This window comes from Lissotriton helveticus, chromosome 7 (assembly GCF_964261635.1).
Source record: "Lissotriton helveticus chromosome 7, aLisHel1.1, whole genome shotgun sequence".
Lineage (NCBI taxonomy): Eukaryota > Metazoa > Chordata > Amphibia > Caudata > Salamandridae > Lissotriton > Lissotriton helveticus.
In genome coordinates, this window is record NC_136068.1 from 7,386,852 (window position 1) to 7,409,113 (window position 22,262).

Sequence of the window (22,262 nt, forward strand, 5' to 3'; positions counted from 1 at the left end):
CTGTGCACCACTCAGGGCCCCGGGCAGTGCCAGGTGATCGCGGACAGTCTGTGCCCCTCTCAGGGCCCCGGGCAGCGCCAGGTCTCTGTGTCCAGCTCCAGCTGGGCAGAGAGGCCCGGCTCTCACCCCGCCTCGGCCCCTCATGGAAAACATGACATTGCCAGCAGATGTTGCACTCTCAGGGCTCAGGGCCACAGCTGGAGATAGATCCTGGCTGGGAAGAGGGCAGCTGGCCCGGCCCCAGGGCCATCGACGGCGATAAGCTATCGCGATAGTGGTATATATGTGCCTGGCACCGGGGGCCACATCTCTCGACTCTACTCAACAGGATGAAGACAGTCCTGGTTCTCCTCGCGCTCCTCGGAGCTGCAGGTGAGTCCCAGACACCCCGAGCTGTATATACAGACCCCCCGAGCTGTAGATACAGACACCACGAGCTGTAGATACAGACACCCGAGCTGTAGATACAGACACCACGAGCTGTAGATACAGACACCCGAGCTGTGGAGACAGACACCCCGAGCTGTAGATACAGACATCCTGAGCTGTAGATACAGACATCCCGAGCTGTATAGACAGACACCCTGAGCTGTAGATACAGACACCCGAGCTGTAGAGACAGACACCCTGAGCTGTAGATACAGACACCCGAGCTGTAGAGACAGACACCTCGAGCTGTAGATACAAACACCCCGAGCTGTAGATACAGACACCCCGAGCTGTAGATACAGACACCACGAGCTGTAGACACATTCCCAGACACCCCAAGCTGTAGAAACATTCCCAGACACCCCGAGCTGTAGACACATTCCCAGACACCCCAAGTTGTAGAAACATTCCCAGACACCCCAAGCTGTAGAAACATTCCCAGACACCCCGAGCTGTAGACACAGCCCCAGACACTCGAGCCCTAGATAACATTTTCAGACACATCGAGCTGTAGATACATTCCCAGACACCCCAGCTGTAGGCGGACTCTGAGAGACCTACAGCTGTAGGTGGGGTCACAGACACCCCGAGCTGTAGATCCATTCTTAGACACCCCGAGCTGTAGATCCATTCTTAGACACCCCGAGCTGTAGGTACATTCTTAGACACCCCGAGCTGTAGATCCATTCCTAGACACCCCGAGCTGTAGACACAGCCCCAGACACTCGAGCCCTAGATAACATTTTCAGACACAAGAGCTGTAGATACATTCCCAATCACCCCGAGCTGTAGATACATAGCGCCGGGATGGCCCGTTGCTGTCGCGCTCAATAAATCCCTTAACATAACATAACATTCCAAGACACATCGAGCTGCAGATACATTCCCAGTCACCCCGAGCTGTAGATACATTCCCAGTCACCCCGAGCTGTAGATACATTCCCAGTCACCCCGAGCTGTAGATACATTCCCAGATACCCCGAGCTGTAGATACATTCTCAGACACCCCGAGCTGTAGATACATTCCCAGACACCCCGAGCTGTAGATACATTCTCAGACACCCCGAGCTGTAGATACATTCTCAGATACCCCGAGCTGTAGATACATTCCCAGATACCCCGAGCTGTAGATACATTCTCAGACACCCCGAGCTGTAGATACATTCCCAGATACCCCGAGCTGTAGATACATTCCCAGTCACCCCGAGCTGTAGATACATTCCCAGATACCCCGAGCTGCAGATACATTCCCAATCACCCCGAGCTGTAGATACATTCCCAGACACCCCGAGCTGTAGATACATTCCCAGATACCCCGAGCTGCAGATACATTCCCAGATACCCCGAGCTGTAGATACATTCTCAGACACCCGAGCTGTAGATACATTCCCAGATGCCCCAGCTGTAGATACATTCCCAGATGCCCCAGCTGTAGATACATTCTTAGACTCCCCGAGCAGGAGGTGGGTTCACAGACACCCAGAACTGAAGGTGGTTTCACAGACACCGAGAGCTGTAGGTGGGCTCATAGAAACCCCGAGCTGTAGAAACATTCCCAGATGCCCCAGCTGTAGAAACATTCCCAGACACCCCTAGCTGTAGGCTGCTCTCTGAGACTCCCAGTTGTAGGTGGGTTCACAGACACCCAGAGCGGTAGATACATTGATAGACACCCTGAGCTGTAGGTACATTCCCGGACACCCTGAGCTGTAGATACATTTACAGACACCCCGAGCTACAGATACGTTCCCAAACACCCCAATCTGTAGGTGGGTTTTCGGACACCCTGAGCTGTAGATACATACCCAGACACCCTGAGCTGTAGAAACATTCCCAGACACCCGAGCTGTAGACACATTCCCAGACACCAAAAGCTGCAGATACATTCTCAGACACCCGAGCTGTAGATACAGACACCCAGAGCTGTAGATACATTCTCAGACACCCCGAGCTGTAGATACATTCTCAGACACCCGAGCTGTAGATACATTCTCAGACACCCGAGCTGTAGATACATTCTCAGACACCACGAGCTGTAGATACCTTCTCAGACGTCCCAGCTGTAGATACGTCCCAAGACACCCCGAGCTGTAGGTGGGCTCTCAGAGACCCACAGCTGTAGGCGGGCTCTCAGAGACACAGAGCTGTAGGCGGGTTCTCAGACGCCCTGAGCTGTAGGCGGGCTCTCAGACGCCCTGAGCTGTAGGCGGGCTCTCAGACGCCCCGAGCTGTAGGTTATGTCCCAGGCACGATTCACAAAAGTAAACTTTGACCAAAGGTTTTAGTTTAGACCAGAAGTCTAAGTTTAGTAGTAGTAAAGTTAGGGGCAGATTTACCTTCCCTGTGCGCCAGCAGTGCGCCACTTTTCGTGACGCACTGGCGGCGCATTTCATTGCCCCATATTTACAAGCACTCGTAAAGCCTCCCTGCGTGACTTTTCCTCTCCTTGTAAATACGGCCCCTTCACACGCAGCGCTGTGCTTGGAAGGGGCGTTCCAAGGGTGTTGCTGTGGGGGTTCCCACGCAACACGCATGGAATCAGGCACATCTCCAGATTTACGAGGAATTGTGAACCTGGAAATGGGTCCGAATGCGGCGCCACCCTAGCGGTTGGGGTAGCGTGGCGCAACGAGGAGAAATGTTTTCATTTCTCCTCGTTTTTCCCTCTTTCAATGCGTGCTGCATTCTACGGCACGCATTGTAAGAGGAAGAGGCTGCAGCAATTATTTTTGAGCAGGAAAATGCCCCTCCCTGCTCGAAACCATCCTCCCCATGATGCAGGCATGCTTGCACCATGGTGCCAGGGTGCCTGCACGGGCACTTGGCAGCTGTTTGTGCGCCAGCGCAGGGGAGAGCACAGGAATGCAATATATTGTAAATATGTCCCGTTCCTGTGCTCTGAAAGTGCCGCAGCGTGGCGCAGTCAGAGGGCTTGCGTTGCCGCGCTGTGGCACTTCCTTGTAAATCTGCCCCTTAGACTTTTGGTCTAAGTTTACCGTTGTGAATTGGGCCTGCTGTGTCTCTCCACCTCTGTGACACTCCTACCGTCATCTCAGACTCTAACCAGTGCCTTCTCCTTGCAGCGGCCGCTCCATGGGAAGACGATGATAAGATTATTGGGGGCTACACCTGCAGACCCCACTCCCAGCCCTGGCAGGTCTACTTCACCACCAGTGGGGGCCGCTGGTGCGGGGGCTCGCTCATCAACGAGTACTGGATCATATCTGCGGCCCATTGCTACGCACCGTGAGTAAACCCCTCCCTAGTTCAATCCAAGAGCGGTGAAGACATGAAGACAAGAGAGACTGGGAGCATGAAGCCATTAGCGGGCTCAGTCTTATGTTTCCTAACCTGGGCGTAAGTAGCAGAGCGGCCTTTACCCTACATTTGTCGCACCTTGCTCTACGTCAGTTCTTGCACTGACCTTTTACCCAGTTATGCGCTGAATAAATGTCGATAAGTTTCCTTGAAACCAGCCTCGTTTATTATGCATGAGGATTCTTAGCATCATATCTGAATCCGCTGCACATGACGTACATAACAGGATTAACAGATCATCTTCATCCTCGGGCGACGGAGCTACTTTGCATAGTTACAATTATTGATTTAGGTTCATCTTCATAATCGGACTCACGAGATACTGATTGTGGTAGAACGCCCGAGGCTGCCTTTTTTTATATAAGAGCCCTGCACCTTCACTAGGTAACCAGAGGAGACGTTTCTATGCCGACCCTGACACAGCGGTCCCTGCACGCCGACACTTCAGCACGCAGCGGTCTGACATTCCTTGCAGGGTGTCCTACTCGTAACCAAGGCGGGGTCCTTTCTCTCCCATCAGGTAACGGGATGGCTCTTTCCTTGGGGAATCTTCTAGTGTTTTGGCTGATGTAGATTCTTTAAAGGTGCTGCAGGAGTGGCGTTAAAAGGTGGTATGCATAACGGCAGCCTCCGGTCTTGTAATGAAATCGTGGCTTCGCACCCACGTACATGCTAGGTACACTCACATATATTTAGGTAGGGTCCGCATTGTAGGAGTGCGCAAAGATTACTGTTTTCATATATACCTGCATATATTCATTGCTTTAGCACCAAGATATAAATGTATCTGCCGTTCTCTCTTTTGGCGCTTGTAATCTTTTAAGCTACTGATTGTTGCAGCAAACGTGTTTTATATTACAATGGTGAAGGTAAACAACAAGAGAGAAAGGGTCACTAGGCAACTCTTATACCCCTCGTTAATAATATATCAAAACAACAGAAGAGTACCTTAATAATACAGGAGACAGAGAGGAGATGAACTCTCATTGGCCACCACCAAAAGTTTAGGAAAAGGGAAATGAAGTGGGTTAGACAAATTCGGTGAGTGAGAAAAAGAATACCTGCACATAATTCTGGAATTTGCACCACTGTTCGGCGGCCCGTTAGCTTGACTGGGGGTTAGGCGCCATCTTGGGAGGGGAAGTGCCGGCAAGGGACGCCATCTTTGTTGGCGTTATAGCTCTTGCTAAAGACATAGCACGATTGGGTGCTATTTAAGTGGATCAGAGCAGACGCTCGCCCTGTTCAGGTAAGCGCCAGTGTAGGCGAGGCATTATTTGATACTCTGCTGCTGCGCTTGCTGTTTAAATTAATTCCAACAACTGCCACTGACTCCGTGCATACTTAACTTAATTTGTGGAATTGAAATTCTATTTTTAAACTGTGCCACATGTTCGGCGCCTGAAGCGCGGTCTTGTGCGCTTTTATCTGCGCTTTTTAAAGGGAAAGTTTTTTGATTGTGTTGTGACTAGTGGGGCTTGTTAGGACATACCTGCACATAATTCTGGAATTTGCACCGCTGTTCGGCGGCCCGTTAGCTTGACTGGGGGTTAGGCGCCATCTTGGGAGGGGAAGTGCCGGCAAGGGACGCCATCTTTGTTGGCGTTATAGCTCTTGCTAAAGACATAGCACGATTGGGTGCTATTTAATCGTCCTCCCGATGACGCGCAGCGGTGACGCGCAGCGGGCGCGCCTTAGGCGCGCCGGAGGCTCGCCAGAGGCGAGCCCATCTTTGCCCATCAGTGACCATCCGGGACCCGGGGCCAGAACCCCTGGTCCGACTCTGCCCTATTCTAGAGGTGAACTATTGGAGCTTAACTTGGGTAAGTTCCAACTCGATCAGTACTGCATACATCTGTTGGCTCGGGAGGGCCTGTTGATTTCATCTAAGAGCACAAGAGCGCGACAGCGCAACCCCAATGTTTACGCTTTAAATTTTGGTGTGCTGAATACACGCTCTCTGCAGGGCCATAAGTTGGAGGTCTTTTCACTACTGGAAGATGGGGAGCTGGATGCCCTTGCACTTACCGAAACTTGGCTGGAGGATTGTTCGGCGCCTGATTTAGTAGCGGCCCTACCAGATAATTATCTGGCACTCCACTTCAATAGGGAAGGAGCCAAAAAAGGAGGGGGAGTAGCCCTTCTTTATCAGGCCCGTCTCCGCGCCGAAAGGTTTCTATCCGAAACCCTGGGGGGTGCAGAGATTATGGGGGTAAAGCTCAGGCAGGGGGTGGTTTGTACGGTGTTCCTGGTGGTATACCGTCCGCCTTGGGCTTCGCCAGATTTCCCGGTTCTTTTTACTAGATTGGTTCAGGATTTGCGCTCAAGATTTGATAAAATGATTGTTGTCGGCGACTTCAATTATCATTGGGAAAAATCCCCTAAAGAGGGGCAAGCACTACAGATTGAGGAGGCAATTTTCTCCTTGGATTTCACTCAACAGGTGAAGGGACCGACACACGAGAAGGGACATGTGCTTGATTTAGTCTGGACCACTATGCCAGTCCAGGGCGCTATAGAGATCTTGCCATGCGCCTGGTCTGACCACTTCTTAATAAAGGGCAAAATTCTTTTGAATAGCAACTTGCCTAAGCCGGGGGAAGGTTGGAAAATGGCCCGGAAGTGGAGAAACCTTGATGGGGAGAAAATGGTGTATTTTTTAGAACAGTTTTCTCCAGTAAAGGAGCAGGACGCCAATATTGATGCCCTTGGTGGACATCTCTACCATAAATTGGGGAGAGCCATTGATTTGGTGGCACCCCTTCGTAGGGTAAAGAAGGTGGAGAGAGGAGCTGGGGCCCCTTGGTACAATGACTCCCTACGTGACATGAAACGTGGGGTGAGGAGGAAGGAGCGTGCATGGCGGAAAGAGTATGACGCCACTGCCAAGAAAGATTATATGTCATCCTTAGCGACCTATAAACTAGCCATCCAAACTAGGAAGGCTGCTTTCTTCGAGGAAAGAATAGCTGCAGCTAGGAATCCACAGAAGGAAATCTTTCGGGTTCTGGCGGAGCTCAGGATAAACAAAGAGCAAAGCACTGAGTTCACCCAGGAGGACTGCCAGAGGTTCCAGGACTTCTTTGTGAACAAGATTTCCGATATTCTGGGAGAAATTGCTGCAACTACACCCCTCGAATGTCCTTGCCCACCTGACCACACTGTCCCGCCGGACATAATACCGTTAGTTGAGCTCTCCTCAATATCAAATCAGGAATTATCCACGATCACGGACCGAGTTAAATCCGGTTCCCTGGTGGATCCATGCCCTCCTGAAGTGTTCAAGTTGGCATTACCAGGCATCGAGGAAGAAGTTTTGCATTTGCTGAACACTTCCCTTTATACAGGACAGGTTCCTCTAGTTTTTAAAGAGGCTCGCCTGATTCCTCTACTAAAAAAACCTGGATCGGACACAAAGTGTTTGAAGAATTTCCGTCCCATCTCCCAGTTGCCTTTTTTGGCTAAGGTGATCGAGCAGCATGTGTTGGTATTGCTCTCAAAACATCTAGAGAGCAACAACCTGCTGGAGGCTAATCAGGCAGGGTTCCGTGCTAACCATAGCACGGAACTAGTCATGCTATCAATCCTGGATGAATTGAGGAGTCGGGCTGATAAAAAAACCCCGAGCGCCCTGGTACTACTAGATCTCTCCGCGGCCTTTGATACCGTGTGTCATGATCAACTTTTGTCGCGGTTGAGGTCTTTTGGTATCAGGGGCACAGCTCTTGCATGGCTTACATCATTCCTGCAGGGCAGGACACAAAGGGTACAGCTGGGGGACCTGCTTTCCACCTCCGCGCCTATCACTTGCGGGGTCCCACAGGGCTCTGCCCTGTCACCCCTACTCTTTAATATTTACTTACAGCCATTAATTGCACTCCTGAACAGGATGGACTGCCTAGTATATAACTACGCCGATGACACCCAGATAATCATCCGGCTGGACGACGGTCCAGGAGCGTCTACCAGGCTGCAGGACATACTTAAAGCCACGGTTAATTGGATGTCCAAAAACTCCTTAAAAACTAACCCGGACAAGACGGAAGTGTTGCCCATTTCCATCACGGGCAACCCCTGGAACGAGAAATTCTGGCCTGTGGAGCTGGGTGTGCCACCGAAACCGGCGACCGCAGTTAAAAGTTTGGGCTTGTACGTGGATGAGAAACTCTCCATGACAAAACAAGTCACTACGGTTGTGGGTACCTGTATTGGCCTGATGCGACAACTGAGGAAAATTTCAGCATTACTCTCATTTTCCACCTTGAGACATGTGGTTTCAGCCACAATCCTGGCTAGGCTGGACTACGGAAATTCCTTGTATATAGGGCTACCCCAGCGGCTGCTGGATAAGTTACAGGGGGTTATGAATGACGCAGCCAGGCTGATCTACAAGAAACCCAGGACGGCCCACTCGTCCCCTCTGATGCAGGAGCTACACTGGCTCCCGATTCGGCAGAGGGTTGTATTTAAAGGATTGTGTATTGTACACAAGGCGCTGTATGGTAATGCACCAAAATATTTGAAATCCCGCCTATCTCCCTATACGCCGAGCAGGACTCTGCGCTCGTCGGATGCTACCTTCTTATCCCAATCCCGTTTTAAATTGGCCACGGTGGGGGGACGTGCTTTCTCTAATACACTCCCAGCTTTGTGGAATAAACTGGCCCCGGAACTAAGGAAGGAATGCAATTTGTTAGCCTTCAGAAAAAAATTAAAAACTGTTTTGTTTAAGCAAGCACGGAGCAGCCTCTAGGTGCACTGTTAAGATCAAGTAAAATGCCAAACCCCACTATGTAATCTGGACAATCAGCGCTTAGAGACCCCGGTGGTTATAACGCGCTATACAAATTAAATAAATAAATAAATAAATAAATAAATAAACCCTAAGGCACCAACTGAAGTCGGTTGCCAGTTGTCTTCATTGGGTCCTTTTGGTAAGTACGTGAGAAACTACGTAGCAAAGGAAAAGTGCGTGATTAAAAAGAGTATTGGCTACTCCCCAAGCCAGAATTTTAATGTGGGGGTAGTACTAACTCTATTAAAAACAATAGTGCAGAAAAATGGACATGTGAATGGTTACGTTAATTTGAACCAAATGTCCTGATTAAAGGTCGACATGTTTCTTGCTCTCAACGGCCAATAGTTAGCCTAGCATTCTTCAGGACCATACATACCCTTACCTCATGGGAAGCACTCACTAAGGCGCCAAAACCATGGGGGGCAGAAAAGAAGTGAAATAAAAACGTTACCAACTTGATTGCAATTTGATGCACTGGGAATTCCACGTGCGACCCCTCCGACACGTAGGGACTGTTAGATTTGTCAGGCTCGGGTAAAATACCCCCTGGGCTCGTGGCAGGGGAAACCTTCACGCCCGGATGTATTTCGTCCAAGCGACTCCCCGCCTAGGAACCTATTTGGATCACTTCCACAGCCCATAAAGTGTATTATTAAGGTACTCTTCTGTTATATTACAATGGAACTGGTTCAATTAATGCTTATTGGAAACGTGCCCAGCATTTTATTCTGTGTATCTCCCTGAGGCAAAGTGAGCACGAGTGCCTGAGCAAAAAGTACTGTACAGTTTCCATGATCCCTGAGGGGTCAGCATTGTTGTGTTCGAGTTGCCAGAACTTGTGCGCTCCCTTGCAAGGTGAGGGGGCTTGATGGTGGCCCTGTGAGCGAGCTGGTCTAAAGACTAACATGTCCTTCGGGGGGGGTCTGGAATAAGTCTGGAGACCAATTCCTTAGTTTATATTGTACAACAAATGCAGAGATCCTGAGCATTGTTAGGAACTATAAGACATCAGGACAGAACACCAAGAGGGGGCCGAGGACATAAAGCAAAGAAGGGACTCTGGGAATTAAGCCAAGAGGAGGGGAGGACCTAAAGACAAGAGAGGGCTGGACGGCTGATGACCTAAAGACAAGAGAGGGCTGGACGGCTGATGACCTAAAGACAAGAGAGGGCTGGACGGCTGATGACTGAAAGACAAGAGAGGGCTGGACGGCTGATGACCTAAAGACAAGAGAGGGCTGGACGGCTGATGACCTAAAGACAAGAGAGGGCTGGACGGCTGATGACCCAAAGACAAGAGAGGGCTGGACGGCTGATGACTTACAGACAAGAGAGGGCTGGACGGCTGATGACTAAGAGACAAGAGAGGGCTGGACGGCTGATGACCTAAAGACAAGAGAGGGCTGGACGGCTGATGTCTGAAAGACAAGAGAGGGCTGGACAGCTGATGACCTAAAGACAAGAGAGGGCTGGACGCCTGATGACTTAAAGACAAGAGAGGGCTGGACGGCTGATCACCTAAAGACAAGAGAGGGCTGGACGGCTGATGACTTAAAGACAAGAGAGGGCTGGACGGCTGATGACTTACAGACAAGAGAGGGCTGGACAGCTGATGACCTAAAGACAAGAGAGGGCTGGACGGCTGATGACTTAAAGACAAGAGAGGGCTGGACGGCTGATGACTTACAGACAAGAGAGGACTGGACGGCTGATGACTTACAGACAAGAGAGGGCTGGACGGCTGATGACCTAAAGACAAGAGAGGGCTGGACGGCTGATCACTTAAAGACAAGAGAGGGCTGGACGGCTGATGACCTAAAGACAAGAGAGGGCTGGACGGCTGATGACTGAAAGACAAGAGAGGGCTGGACGGCTGATGACTGAAAGACAAGAGAGGGCTGGAAGGCTGATGACTTAAAGACAAGAGAGGGCTGGACGGCTGATGACTTAAAGACAAGAGAGGGCTGGACAGCTGATGACTTACAGACAAGAGAGGGCTGGACGGCTGATGACCTAAAGACAATAGAGGGCTGGACGGCTGATGACTTAAAGACAAGAGAGGGCTGGACGGCTGATGACTTAAAGACAAGAGAGGGCTGGACGGCTGATGACTTACAGAAAAGAGAGGGCTGGACGGCTGATGACTTACAGACAAGAGAGGACTGGACGGCTGATGACTTACAGACAAGAGAGGGCTGGACGGCTGATGACCTAAAGACAAGATAGGGCTGGACGGCTGATGACCTAAAGACAAGAGAGGGCTGATGGCATATAGTGACGAGGGGGCTGAGGAATCTAGCGCTATTCTCATCAGGAACCTCTTTCTCCTAAATTATTGAATTTACATATCCTCCTTCAACGCAACCTCTTTCCAAACTTTAAACAGATTTTGTTCTGTTCATTTCCACTTTATCGTTGTCTGCCCGCCTTGAAATACTCTTGCAAGTTTTTTTCTCCTCTGACCTTTTTAACCATGCTTTTGGGCCACTGAAACCCTTATGAGTCTAGTGTTAATATCATTTTACGGTCATACAAACCACATCTACTTGCCATTTTTCTTTATTCAATTGATTTTGAAAGCCTATGTTCTATTACAAGACCTGAGTCCAAGTATTTATTTTATTTCCATTCTAGTTTAGTCACTTATAGATACAAGCACTTGCGTCTCGTCAGCACCCTCAGATTCAATTATTCTAATATGTCAATCTTCTTCGGCTCACGCTGAGACAAATATTTCCTCCTATGTCCTATTCTCAGTATTGGATCAATAATTTTATGAGCTGAAATCGAATGTTATTCAAATGATGTCTGGTGTTTACATTATGTGTTATTTGGTAGTCAATACCAAACCATGTAAATCTGTACTGTATAAAAAGAAGCTTATGTTAGAATAAATATTATTTCTGCTGAAAAAATTTTCAGTGGGAGATTTCTTATTGCAAATAACGGGAACAGCGATGGGCTCCCGAGTAGCCTCCTCACTGGTGAACTTATAAATTGAAGCATGTGACAAGGAGAATAGATTGTTGAAAAGAAAATGAAAGGTTAGTTTGAAAATGTACTTGAGGTACATAGAGAACTTTTTATTGTATGGATAGCCTGGGCGTAGTTTACAGAGTTTTGCTATGAGGAACTCCGCAAACTTACAAAAAAACTCTGCCAAGTTCCACGAGTTAGGGAGTGTAGTGTGAACTGCAGTTTGTTCTGGTATTCCTGCAGCTCAGGTAGAAATTCTACCAGATCGGCAATTCGCGCTCGCCAACTTACCGCTCGTGATCGCAAAATTACCCGTGGCGATCGCGAGCGTGAGTGGGGAAAAAACTCCTCTGCACATCGTGAAGCGGAGTTTTCTGCACTTTGCGAGCTCTGCAGAGTGTGGTGTGCAGAAAACTCTGCAAACTTCGAGAACCGAGCAAAGTTCACCACCCAGGCCTAGAGATAGCAAAAAATTTCTGTCCCGCTAAGAATTAGATTTATCAGTAATACACATTGACGTTTGGTGCAATCTCTATGTGGCCCAATAGGAAATGGAATTAGACCTTCATATACAGAAAGCCACCAGATCAGAACAGCTTACTGCACTCTGAATGCTTTATTCCCAAATAAACGTAACTAGTTAGCCAAACGATATCCCCCACACAAATTATTTTATTAATATTATTATTATTATTTTTAAACTATTTATAAAGCGCCTGGTTACGACCACTGGTGTGTCACAAAGGAAGGTATTGACAGGACAATGCGAGAAAGGAGAATACAAAGATGACAGTTTGTGAACTGTGAAAATGACCTCAAAGGAATGACTAGAGACAATATATTGCAATTCGATTGAAAAAAACATAACTAACTAAAGCTGTGACGTGACACTGTACCACGGTGCAGGGAACAGGGGTTAAAAGAATGAACAGAGAGCAGGCCCCCAAGTGCTCCCAGGTGCCCCCAGGAGCTCCCAGGTGTTCCCAGGTGCTCCCAGGTGCTCCCGCGAGCTCCCAGGTGCTTCTAGGTGGTGCCCCCGGGTGTTCCATTTGTTCCTAGGTGCCCCAGGTGTTCCTAGGTGCCCCCAGGTGCCCCCAGGTGCTCCCAGGTGCTCCCCTGTGCTCCCAGGTGCTCCCAGGTGCTCCTGGTGTTCCCAGGTGCCCCAGCTGTCCCCAGGTGCTCCCAGGTGCTCCTGAGGTGCTCCTAGGTCCTCCCAGGCTGCCAGATGCCCCCAGGTGCTCCCAGGCGCCCCAGATGCCCCCAGGTGCTTCCAGGTGCCCCAGGTGCTCCCAGGTGCTCCCAGGTGCCCCCAGGTGCTCCCATGTGCCCCCAGGTGTCCCCTGGTGCTTCCAGGTGCTCCCAGGTGCTCCTAGGTGCTCCCAGGTGCCCCCAGATCTTCCCATGTGCTCCCAGGTGCTCCCAGGTACCCCCTGTTGCTCCCAGGTGCCCCCTAGTGCTCCCAGGAGTCCCCTGGTGCTCCCATGTCGCCCCTGGAGCTCCCATGTGCTCCCAGGTGCTCCCAGACGACCCCAGGTGCCCCTGGTGCTCCCAGATGCTAACAGGCTCCCTATCTCCTATGCTCCCCATGCTCCTTCTGTTCCAAGTACATCTTTGCATGAAGGTTCCCTGTTGGAAGGGGCAATCTCAGAGGGCCAGGTTATGCTCACCCGGTCACCCCAAGACCCACCTCTCCCACAGAACTTGCCGAGTCTTATAGTGAGGTCCTCACCGGGGAGGACTTAGATTCTAGGATCGTACACCCTGAGCTCCCACCACACTACGAACAGACACCACACCGTTGGATTCTAATAACAAGTTCTTTATATAAGCAGTAAAACGATGAAAGCACTCTTATGTACACAGTGGTCGAGGGACCACGAAGTCTTTGGAGGACTCGGGAAGGGGGAAGCGGGACAGTCTTTGAGTCTCTGGGTCAATACGAGGCGTACCCTGCGCACAGCTCTCAATCCTCGAGCCGGGGGATACGGGATGATGGTCGTACCGACTGCTTCACCTCTGTCGGGTCGGCTCGGTCGTGATGGTGGTCTCGATGGTCCAGCCGGACCAGAGTACTCCTCGAGCCGCGACGAGGTCAGCAGGGCTCGATCTGGAGGAGTTCTTGAAGAGCCGCAACAGTGTCAGCAGGGCTCGGATGGTTGCAGGTTCAAGCTTGAGCCGCGACAGCGTCAGCAGGGCTCCGGTGGTCTTAGAGGTCGAGCCGCAACAGCGTCAGCAGGGCTCCGATGGTTACGAGTTCAGCTCGAGCCACGACAGCGTCAGCAGGGCTCCGATGGTTACGAGTTCAGCTTGAGCCGCGACAGCGTCAGCAGGGCTCAGGCGGTTCAGTTCTTTGTTGCGAAGAAGGAGCCGCGACAGCGTCAGCAGGGCTCAGCGATTGAAGATGAGTTCTTCTTAGGGTCAGCCGCGATCAGATCAGCAGGGCTTCAGGTCCAAGATACAACTGCCCGCTAGCTGTCGGGTGGGCCCAGATATAGTCCATTGGCCCTTTGATGTCCGGACCCTCGCAGGCGGAGGTCTCATGCCTTAGGGGCTGGTCGTTGGCGAGGTCCGGCGGTTGGCTCTTTGATCCTTTGAAAGATGGGTCCGGGAATTCCCAGACGCCCAGCGGGTCTGGAGCCAGCACTCGGGGAGGCCAGAGGTGCGATCGAAACTGGCCCACAGGGGAGGGCCAAAGGTGTGACAGATACCAGTCTCTCAGGGGAGGCCGGAGGTGCCATCGAAACTGCCTGGCTTATCACACTCGGGGAGCCCTTTACCCCCCAGCCGGGACTGGCGCGCCTTTGGAGTCTGGGTTTCGCTGGGGCCGGGGTCACGCTAGGCCCAGGGAGACAGGGATCTCGGGAAGGGAAATTGGCTGCCGGGCCTTGTGGGGCATGCCAGGTTAGGCGCTCGGAGCTGGGAGTGGAACGGGATAGGCAGGCCTGGTCGGGGGTTACGGGGATTAACTGGAGTAGGACGACCAGGCTCGGGGTGCAGGCTACACTAACGGGGATGCTGCGCAGGGGACTCAGGGTACAGGCCTACGCTCACAGGGTGTGGAGGGACAGGCGAACCACGCCACGAAGCCGGGTCCAACACGCGTCCCCCCCAGCTGAAGGCGGGGAGAACTACCCATCCTCTTGGGGGTTCTCTTCGCTGAGGCGGAAGAATCGGGACAGGCCGTCTGCGTTGGCGTGGTCAACACCAGGCCGGTGCTCAACAGTGAAATCCATTCCGTGGAGGGAGATGGACCAGCGCAGCAATTTGGGATTCTCCCCTCTCATCTGCATTAGCCACCGGAGGGGTCGGTGGTCGGTCTGGACCCGGAAGTGAGTACCGAACAGGTAGGGCCTCAGCTTCTTCAGGGCCCAAACCACCGCGAAGGCCTCCCGCTCGATGGTGCTCCACCTTTGTTCTCGAGGGAGTAGCCTCCGGCTAATGAATGCTACTGGCTGGTCCTGGCCGTTCTCGTTCACTTGGGACAGGACTGCTCCGATGCCATGCTCAGACGCGTCCGTCTGAACTACAAACTCTCGTGAGTAGTCGGGGGCCTGTAGGACGGGGGCAGTGCACATGGCGTCTTTCAACGTTTCGAACGCCTCTTGGCAGGTGGGGGTCCAGCTGACTTTCTTCGGCTGGTTTTTGGAGGTTAATTCCGTGAGGGGGGTCACGATGCTGCCGTACCCTTTGATAAATCTCCGGTAGTACCCCGTGAGTCCTAGGAATGCCCGCACTTCCGTCTGGGTCGTAGGGGCCTCCCAGGCCACGATTGCATCGATCTTGGGCTGGAGGGGGGCTACGAGGCCGCTTCCGACCTGGTGCCCGAGGTAGACTACGGACCCTTGTCCGATCTGGCACTTGCTCGCCTTAATGGTGAGACCGGCCCTTCTCAGGGCCGTCAGCACCGCCCAGAGGTGCTGGAGGTGCTCGGGCCAGTGGGTACTGTACACTGCGATATCGTCCAGATACGCAGCGCTGAACTCCTCCAACCCCGCCAGTACCTGGTTCACCAGCCTCTGGAAGGTGGCGGGGGCGTTTTTCATCCCGAAGGGCATCACCCGGAAATGGTAGTGACCATCCGGGGTGGAAAAAGCGGATCTTTCTTTAGCTCCCTCGGTGAGGGCGATCTGCCAGTATCCACTGGTCAGGTCGAACGTGCTAAGGAAGCGAGCAGCCCTGAGGCGATCAATAAGCTCGTCTGCTCGGGGAATGGGATACGCATCGGTTCTGGTGACTGCGTTGAGCCCGCGGTAGTCAACGCAGAACCTCTGCTCGGGAACAGTACCGGGTGCGGCTGCCTTCGGAACCAGGACATCGGGGCTAGCCCATGGGCTGTCAGAGGCTTCGACCACCCCGAGAGCTAACATCTTTGATACCTCGGCCTTGATACAGGCCCGGACTCGGTCAGGGACGCGGTAGGCTCTGTGCCGTACCGGTGGGCTGTCCCCGGTGTCCACGTCGTGGACGCACCAGTTGGTGACGCCGGGGGTGAGGGAGAAGAGGTCCGAGAACTGTCCCAACAACTGGCGACAGTCCTCGCGCTGCTCGGGAGAGAGGGAGGAGGAGAGACTCACCCACTCTACGGAGCCATCTTTTTCTTTCACGTACAGGAGATCGGGGAGAGGCTCCGTTTCTTCTTCTTCTCCATCGTCCGTGGCGAGAAGCAAGCTTAACTCGGACCGGGCGAAGTGGGGCTTGAGGCGGTTCACGTGGAGAAGCCTCAAGGGGTTCCTGGGGGACTGCACATCGATGAGATAAGTCACCTGGCTCTTACATTCTACCACCTTAAAGGGCCCTGTCCACTTGTCTTGTAGGGCACAGGGCTCCACGGGGGCCATCACCCAGACCTGCTGTCCGGGCTGAAACTCGACCAGAGTGGCATTCTGGTCATACCACCGTTTCATTTCTTCTTGACTAGCCTTGAGGTTTGCCTCGGCCAGTTCTCTGAACTTCCTCGTCTGGTTCCGGAGGGCCAGAATGTATCGAAACACATCGCGAGCGGGCTCTGTTGCCGCCGTCTCCCAACCTTCTTTGACCAGGCTGAGGGGCCCCCTGACAGGGTGCCCATAGAGGAGCTCGAAGGGGCTGAACCCCAGGGACTTCTGGGGGACTTCGCGGTATGCGAAGAGGAGACAGGGAAGGAGGACGTCCCACTTACGCCTCAGGGGCTCTTCGAGACCCATGATCATCCCCTTGAGGGTCCGGTTGAATCGCTCCACCAGACCGTTACCCTGGGAGTGATATGGGGTGGTAAATTTGTACGTCACCCCACATTGTTGCCAAAGGGACTTCATGTACTTGTAGATGAAGTTGGTCCCTCGGTCGCTGACGACTTCTCAGGGGAATCCCACCCGGGAGAAGATGGCCATGAGGGCCCGCCCCACTACGGGGGCCGTCACCGTTCGGAGGGGAATGGCTTCGGGGTAGCGGGTGGCATGGTCCACCAAGACAAGGATAAAGCGGTGACCCAAGGAGGTCCGGGGGTCGAGGGGGCCCACGATGTCGATTCCCACCCTTTCAAAGGGGGTACTGACCACGGGGAAGGGTTGGAGGGGGGCCTTGCGCTTCCCTCCTCTCTTTCCGCTGGACTGACACGTGGGGCAGGACTTACAATGGGCCTCCACATCGGAGCGCATGCCTGGCCAGTAGAAGTGGGTGACTAGGCGGTGATATGTCTTGTCTTGACCCAAGTGTCCCGCCAGGGGCACATCGTGGGCCAGGTTCAGGAGAAAGCTGCGAAAACGTAGGGGTACCACCAGCACTCGGGCTGACCATAGCTCGGCAGATTTTTGTTCGCTGTACAGGAGGCCGTTCTCCCAATAGACAAAGTGGGAGCCGGACTGGTCACCCGCGGCCTGGGCGGCGGCCTGCTGCCGCGGCCCAACCAAGGATGGACATGAGGTCTGTTCTAGGCAGAATTCTTCTCGGGACGGTCCTCCTTCCTGGCGCCACTGGGCCAGCTCAGGAAGGTCGTCCAAGCTCGGGGTCGGTTCGACGCCAGGGCCGAGGGGACCTGCGTCGGGGGGGAAGCTCTCCCCGGGGAACAGCTCAGGGGTCCCAGAGGATTCAGGGACCTCGGGGTCCTCGGGGATAGCCAGTGCTGCCTCTGGGGTCGCCCCTTCGGGAGTGGCCCCTCGGGCGGTCATCGACCGGGTGCTCACACAGGCCCACTCGGGCAGGCCCACCATCTCCAAGTGGGTCCTTTTCTCAACCCGCTGCCATAGGGAGCTCTCTAGATCGTTGCCGAGCAGGCAGTCCACGGGCATGTCGGAGCGGACCGCCACTCGTAACTCTCCGGAGATGCCCCCCCATTCGAACGGGACTTGAGCTATCCGGCAGGTGCGGACGGAGTTATCAGCGGCGATCACCCTGCAGGAGATCTGGGGAACAATCTGGGCTTCTGTGACTAGGTGATGTTTGACTGCGGTGATACTGGCCCCAGTGTCTCGGAGCGCCCCTATGTGGTGGCCATTGACAGTCACCTGCTGTCGGTACTTCTCTGTGTTGTCGGGTAGGGGGGCTCCTGGGACCATCTCCCTATCACCCAGGGAGACTAACATCATTGCTGCGGGGTCAGCTCCCTCGAACTCCTCTTCCCCCTCCTCTTCTAGGGCTACTGAGGTGATGTGGCGCACTGGGGGCCCTGCAGCGGCAGGCTTCTTGAACAAAGGGCAGCGGGGGTCATTGGCATAGTGCCCTGGTTGCTGGCAATGGAAGCAGGCTTGGCTGACTCGGGGCCCTGGCTTAGCTGGGGGAAACCCTGCGCGCGCTGTGGGAGGCGAGGTGCCGGGCTGGTTTCTGGGGGGACTGCGTTAGGGACCCTACCTGGGATCCCCTCTGTCTATTCTGATTCCCCCCTCCTCTCTGGCGGGAAGTCCCCTGTTCATTTCGGCCAGAGTCTCCCCCGGGCCCCCGGGGTACTCTGGTACTCACCCAGTGATCGGCCTCGACGGCCAGCTTCCGGGGGTCAGCCAACTTGCTGTCCAGGAGGTGCTGTCGGAGTTCCACAAAGCAGTTCAGGGACAAATGTTCGTAGGCAATGAGGTCGATGAGCCCCTCGAAGGTGGATACTTTGCTGCCCTTGATCCACCCTTCCAGGGCCCGGCTGTAGAAGTTGACATATTCCACCCATGTGGTGCCGGGGATCTTCTTGCAGTCTCTGAAGCGTTGGCGGTACATTTCTGGGGGGAGCCCGTACCTTATGAGGAGGGCCTCTTTCATGTGGCTGTAGGAGGTCTGTTCGGCAGACGGTAGGTCGAGTAGGGTGTCTCTCCCCTCACTCAGGAATCGTCCCCACAGCCCGGCTCCCCAATCTTTCTGCGGAACTCGGTGGGAGGTCATGGTGACCTCGTAGGCCTTGAACCATTGCTGGATATCATTGTTTTTATAATATTCTTTGACCTCGTCCTTGGGGATGTTGACCTTGGGTTCCACCTGGGGAACGGACTCTCGGGTTGCCGCTGTTCTGTTGTCTTCGGTCCGGGCCTTTAGTTCGATCTCCTTCATGCTGCGCTCGTGCTCCAGCTGGAGCCTCTTCCCTTCGTGTTCTCTCTGGAGTTTCTTCTCCTCCAGTTCTCTCTGGAGTTTCTTCTCCTCCAGTTCTCCTTGCAGCCGCAGCTGCTCGATGGCTAGCTTTTTCTCGGCCAGCTTGAGTTCTCCTTCCATTTTCAGACGGGCTAGTTCTAGCTCGTGGTTTCGGTTGCGTTCTCGGTCGGTCATCTCTTCTCGAGACAGACCTCTCTCTGTGCTGTGAGTCCGCGTCGGGGACTCTGCTCTTTCTTGCTCTGGGGCGTGGGTTTCGATCAGGGGGGCTCCCCCTCCATCGGCTTCTGTCGGTGCTGGAGGTTGGGCTCCAGTCTCCACCCAGGCTGTTAAAGCTTGTTGAAGGTCTTCTTTGGTGTTTAATCCCGTTGTCGGGATATGGAGATCTTTGCAGAATTGCTTGAGCTCACGGTGTGAATAGTCTCCCAGAAGCTCCATCTGGAAGGTGGTCTTGTCGTTCGTGAGGCTCATGGTTGTTCTTCGTTCGGGTAGTGTGTCAGTACTGTACGATCCCTAGACGTAGGTTCTTATCGCGATGCTGCCACGAATGTTGGAAGGGGCAATCTCAGAGGACCAGGTTATGCTCACCCGGTCACCCCAAGACCCACCTCTCCCACAGAACTTGCCTAGTCTTATAGTGAGGTCCTCACCGGGGAGGACTTCGAGTCTAGGATCGTACACCCTGAGCTCCCACCACACCACGAACAGTCTTCACACCGTTGGATTCTAATAACAAGTTCTTTATATAAGCAGTAAAATGAAGAAAGCACTCTTATGTACACAGTGGTCGAGGGACCACGAAGTCTTTGGAGGACTCGGGAAGGGGGAAGCGGGACAGTCTTTAAGTCTCTGGGTCAATACGAGGCGTACCCTGCGCACAGATCTCAATCCTTGAGCCGGGGGATACGGGATGATGGTCGTACCGACTGCTTCACCTCTGTCGGGTCGGCTCGGTCGTGATGGTGGTCTCGATGGTCTAGCCGGACCAGAGTACTCCTCGAGCCGCGACGAGGTCAGCAGGGCTCGATCTGGAGGAGTTCTTGAGGAGCCGCGACAGCATCAGCAGGGCTCGGATGGTTGCAGGTTCAAGCTTGAGCCGCAACAGCGTCAGCAGGGCTCCGGTGGTCTTAGAGGTCGAGCCGCGACAGCGTCAGCAGGGCTCCGATGGTTACGAGTTCAGCTCGAGCCGCGACAGTGTCAGCAGGGCTCCGATGGTTACGAGTTCAGCTTGAGCCGCGACAGCGTCAGCAGGGCTCAGGTGGTTCAGTTCCTTGTTGCGAAGAAGGAGCCGCGACAGCGTCAGCAGGGCTCAGCGATTGAAGATGAGTTCTTCTTAGGGTCAGCCGCGATCAGATCAGCAGGGCTTCAGGCCCAAGATACAACTGCCCGCTAGTTGTCGGGCGGGCCCAGTTATAGTCCTGTGGCTCTTTGATCTCCGGACCCTCGCAGGCGGAGGTCTCAAGCCCTGGGGGCTGGTCTTTGGCGAGGTCCGGCGGTTGGCTCTTTGATCCTTTGAAAGATGGGTCCGGGAATTCCCAGACGCCCAGCGGGTCTGGAGCCAGCACTCGGGGAGGCCAGAGGTGCGATCGAAACTGGCCCACAGGGGAGGGCCAAAGGTGTGACAGATACCAGTCTCTCAGGGGAGGCCGGAGGTGCCATCGAAACTGCCTGGCTTATCACACTCGGGGAGCCCTTTACCCCCCAGCCGGGACTGGCGCGCCTTTGGAGTCTGGCTTTCGCTGGGGCCGGGGTCACGCTAGGCCCAGGGAGACAGGGATCTCGGGAAGGGAAATTGGCTGCCGGGCCTTGTGGGGCATGCCAGGTTAGGCGCTCGGAGCCGGGAGTGGAACGGGATAGGCAGGCCTGGTCGGGGGTTATGGGGATTAACTGGAGTAGGACGACCAGGCTCGGGGTACAGGCTACACTAACGGGGATGCTGCACAGGGGACTCAGGGTACAGGCCTATGCTCACAGGGTGTGGAGGGACAGGCGAACCACGCCACGAGGCCGGGTCCAACACTCCCTCTGTGTGCTGCTGTCTCCCAGAGGTCTCATATATTTTCCTGCATCTTTCTTCTTTAGAGCTTCGACACTGGTGGCCCACCTGGGTGAACACGACACCACCCGCGCAGAAGGGACCGAGCAGCGCCTCCAGGTGGCCAAGGCCATCATGCACCCAAAGTTCAACAGCTACGACCTGGACAACGACTTCATGCTGGTCAAACTGGCCACCCCTGCAAAGTTCAACGCTCAGGTGCAGCCCATCAGGATGGGCGTGAACTGCCCTGCCGCGGGCAGCCAGTGCCTGGTGTCCGGCTGGGGCAATCTGCGGACGTCTGGAGGTGAGAAGCGCCCCAAGCAACAGGGCAGGGGCAGGGCTGAGCTGAGCACTCATCCTCATGGAAATGTTATGAGAAGAAATAGTTTTCTCTTCTAGAGAACAAACACGGGAAACACCCTTTTTTATGTATATTTGTTTTAATGTTGCTTTGTACAAATTGTTGTGATTTTAATTAACTAAACAATAAACGTATTCATTCCTCCTCCACGGGACACTATATCACCAGCTTTATGGTGCTGACATTCCCCGTGGAGCCTTTTGGGTTGACGTCACCATCCCTGTAGGCTGGCAAGGATGATGACATCAGCATCCCTGTAGGCTGGCAAGGGTGATGACATCACCATCCTTATAGGCTGGCAAGGGTGATGACATCATCATCCCTATAGTCTGCCAAGGGTGATGACATCACCGTCCCTATAGACTGCCAAGGGTAACAACATCACCGTCCCTATAGACTGCCAAGGGTAACGATATCACCGTCCCTATAGGCTGGACAAGGGCAAAAACATCACCGTCATTGTGTTGACATGTATGTTGGCGCATTGTTCCTGTTTACACGCAGACTGTGTGACAATGTACATTGTGACTGTTTGGGAGGAGCTGGATTTAGATGCGGGACAGTGGACATTTGGACCACATGACGGATGTGAGGTTGTACGTGTACATTTCCATCTCACAGTTCCCAGCTCTGTCAGATGTGGTTGGCCTGTTTCTGCGCATGTGCGGAGCCGTTGTGCCCTATGTTCTGCAGTGTCGGGGTTGCACTTTGTGCCACATTGTCAAGGGAAGTGCTGTTGTTGCTATGTTTGTGTGCTGCAGTGTGCCACGGAGATGGGGAATATGACCCTGGGTGATTGT

The 22,262-nt window shown here is 53.6% G+C and overlaps 1 protein-coding gene across 1 annotated transcript in view; it reads left to right on the forward strand.

Annotated features, from left to right (window-relative positions):
* The first annotated feature begins 309 nt into the window (after positions 1–309).
* LOC144766564 (serine protease 1-like) overlaps positions 310–22,262 on the forward strand; it is a 48,543-nt gene continuing 26,590 nt past the window's right edge. The window contains exons 1-3 of the mRNA XM_078650366.1: positions 310–372; positions 3,513–3,675; positions 21,146–21,405. Coding sequence (XP_078506492.1) covers positions 330–372; positions 3,513–3,675; positions 21,146–21,405 — 466 coding nt within the window. The 5' untranslated portion in view covers positions 310–329. The remainder of the gene's footprint in view (positions 373–3,512; positions 3,676–21,145; positions 21,406–22,262) is intronic.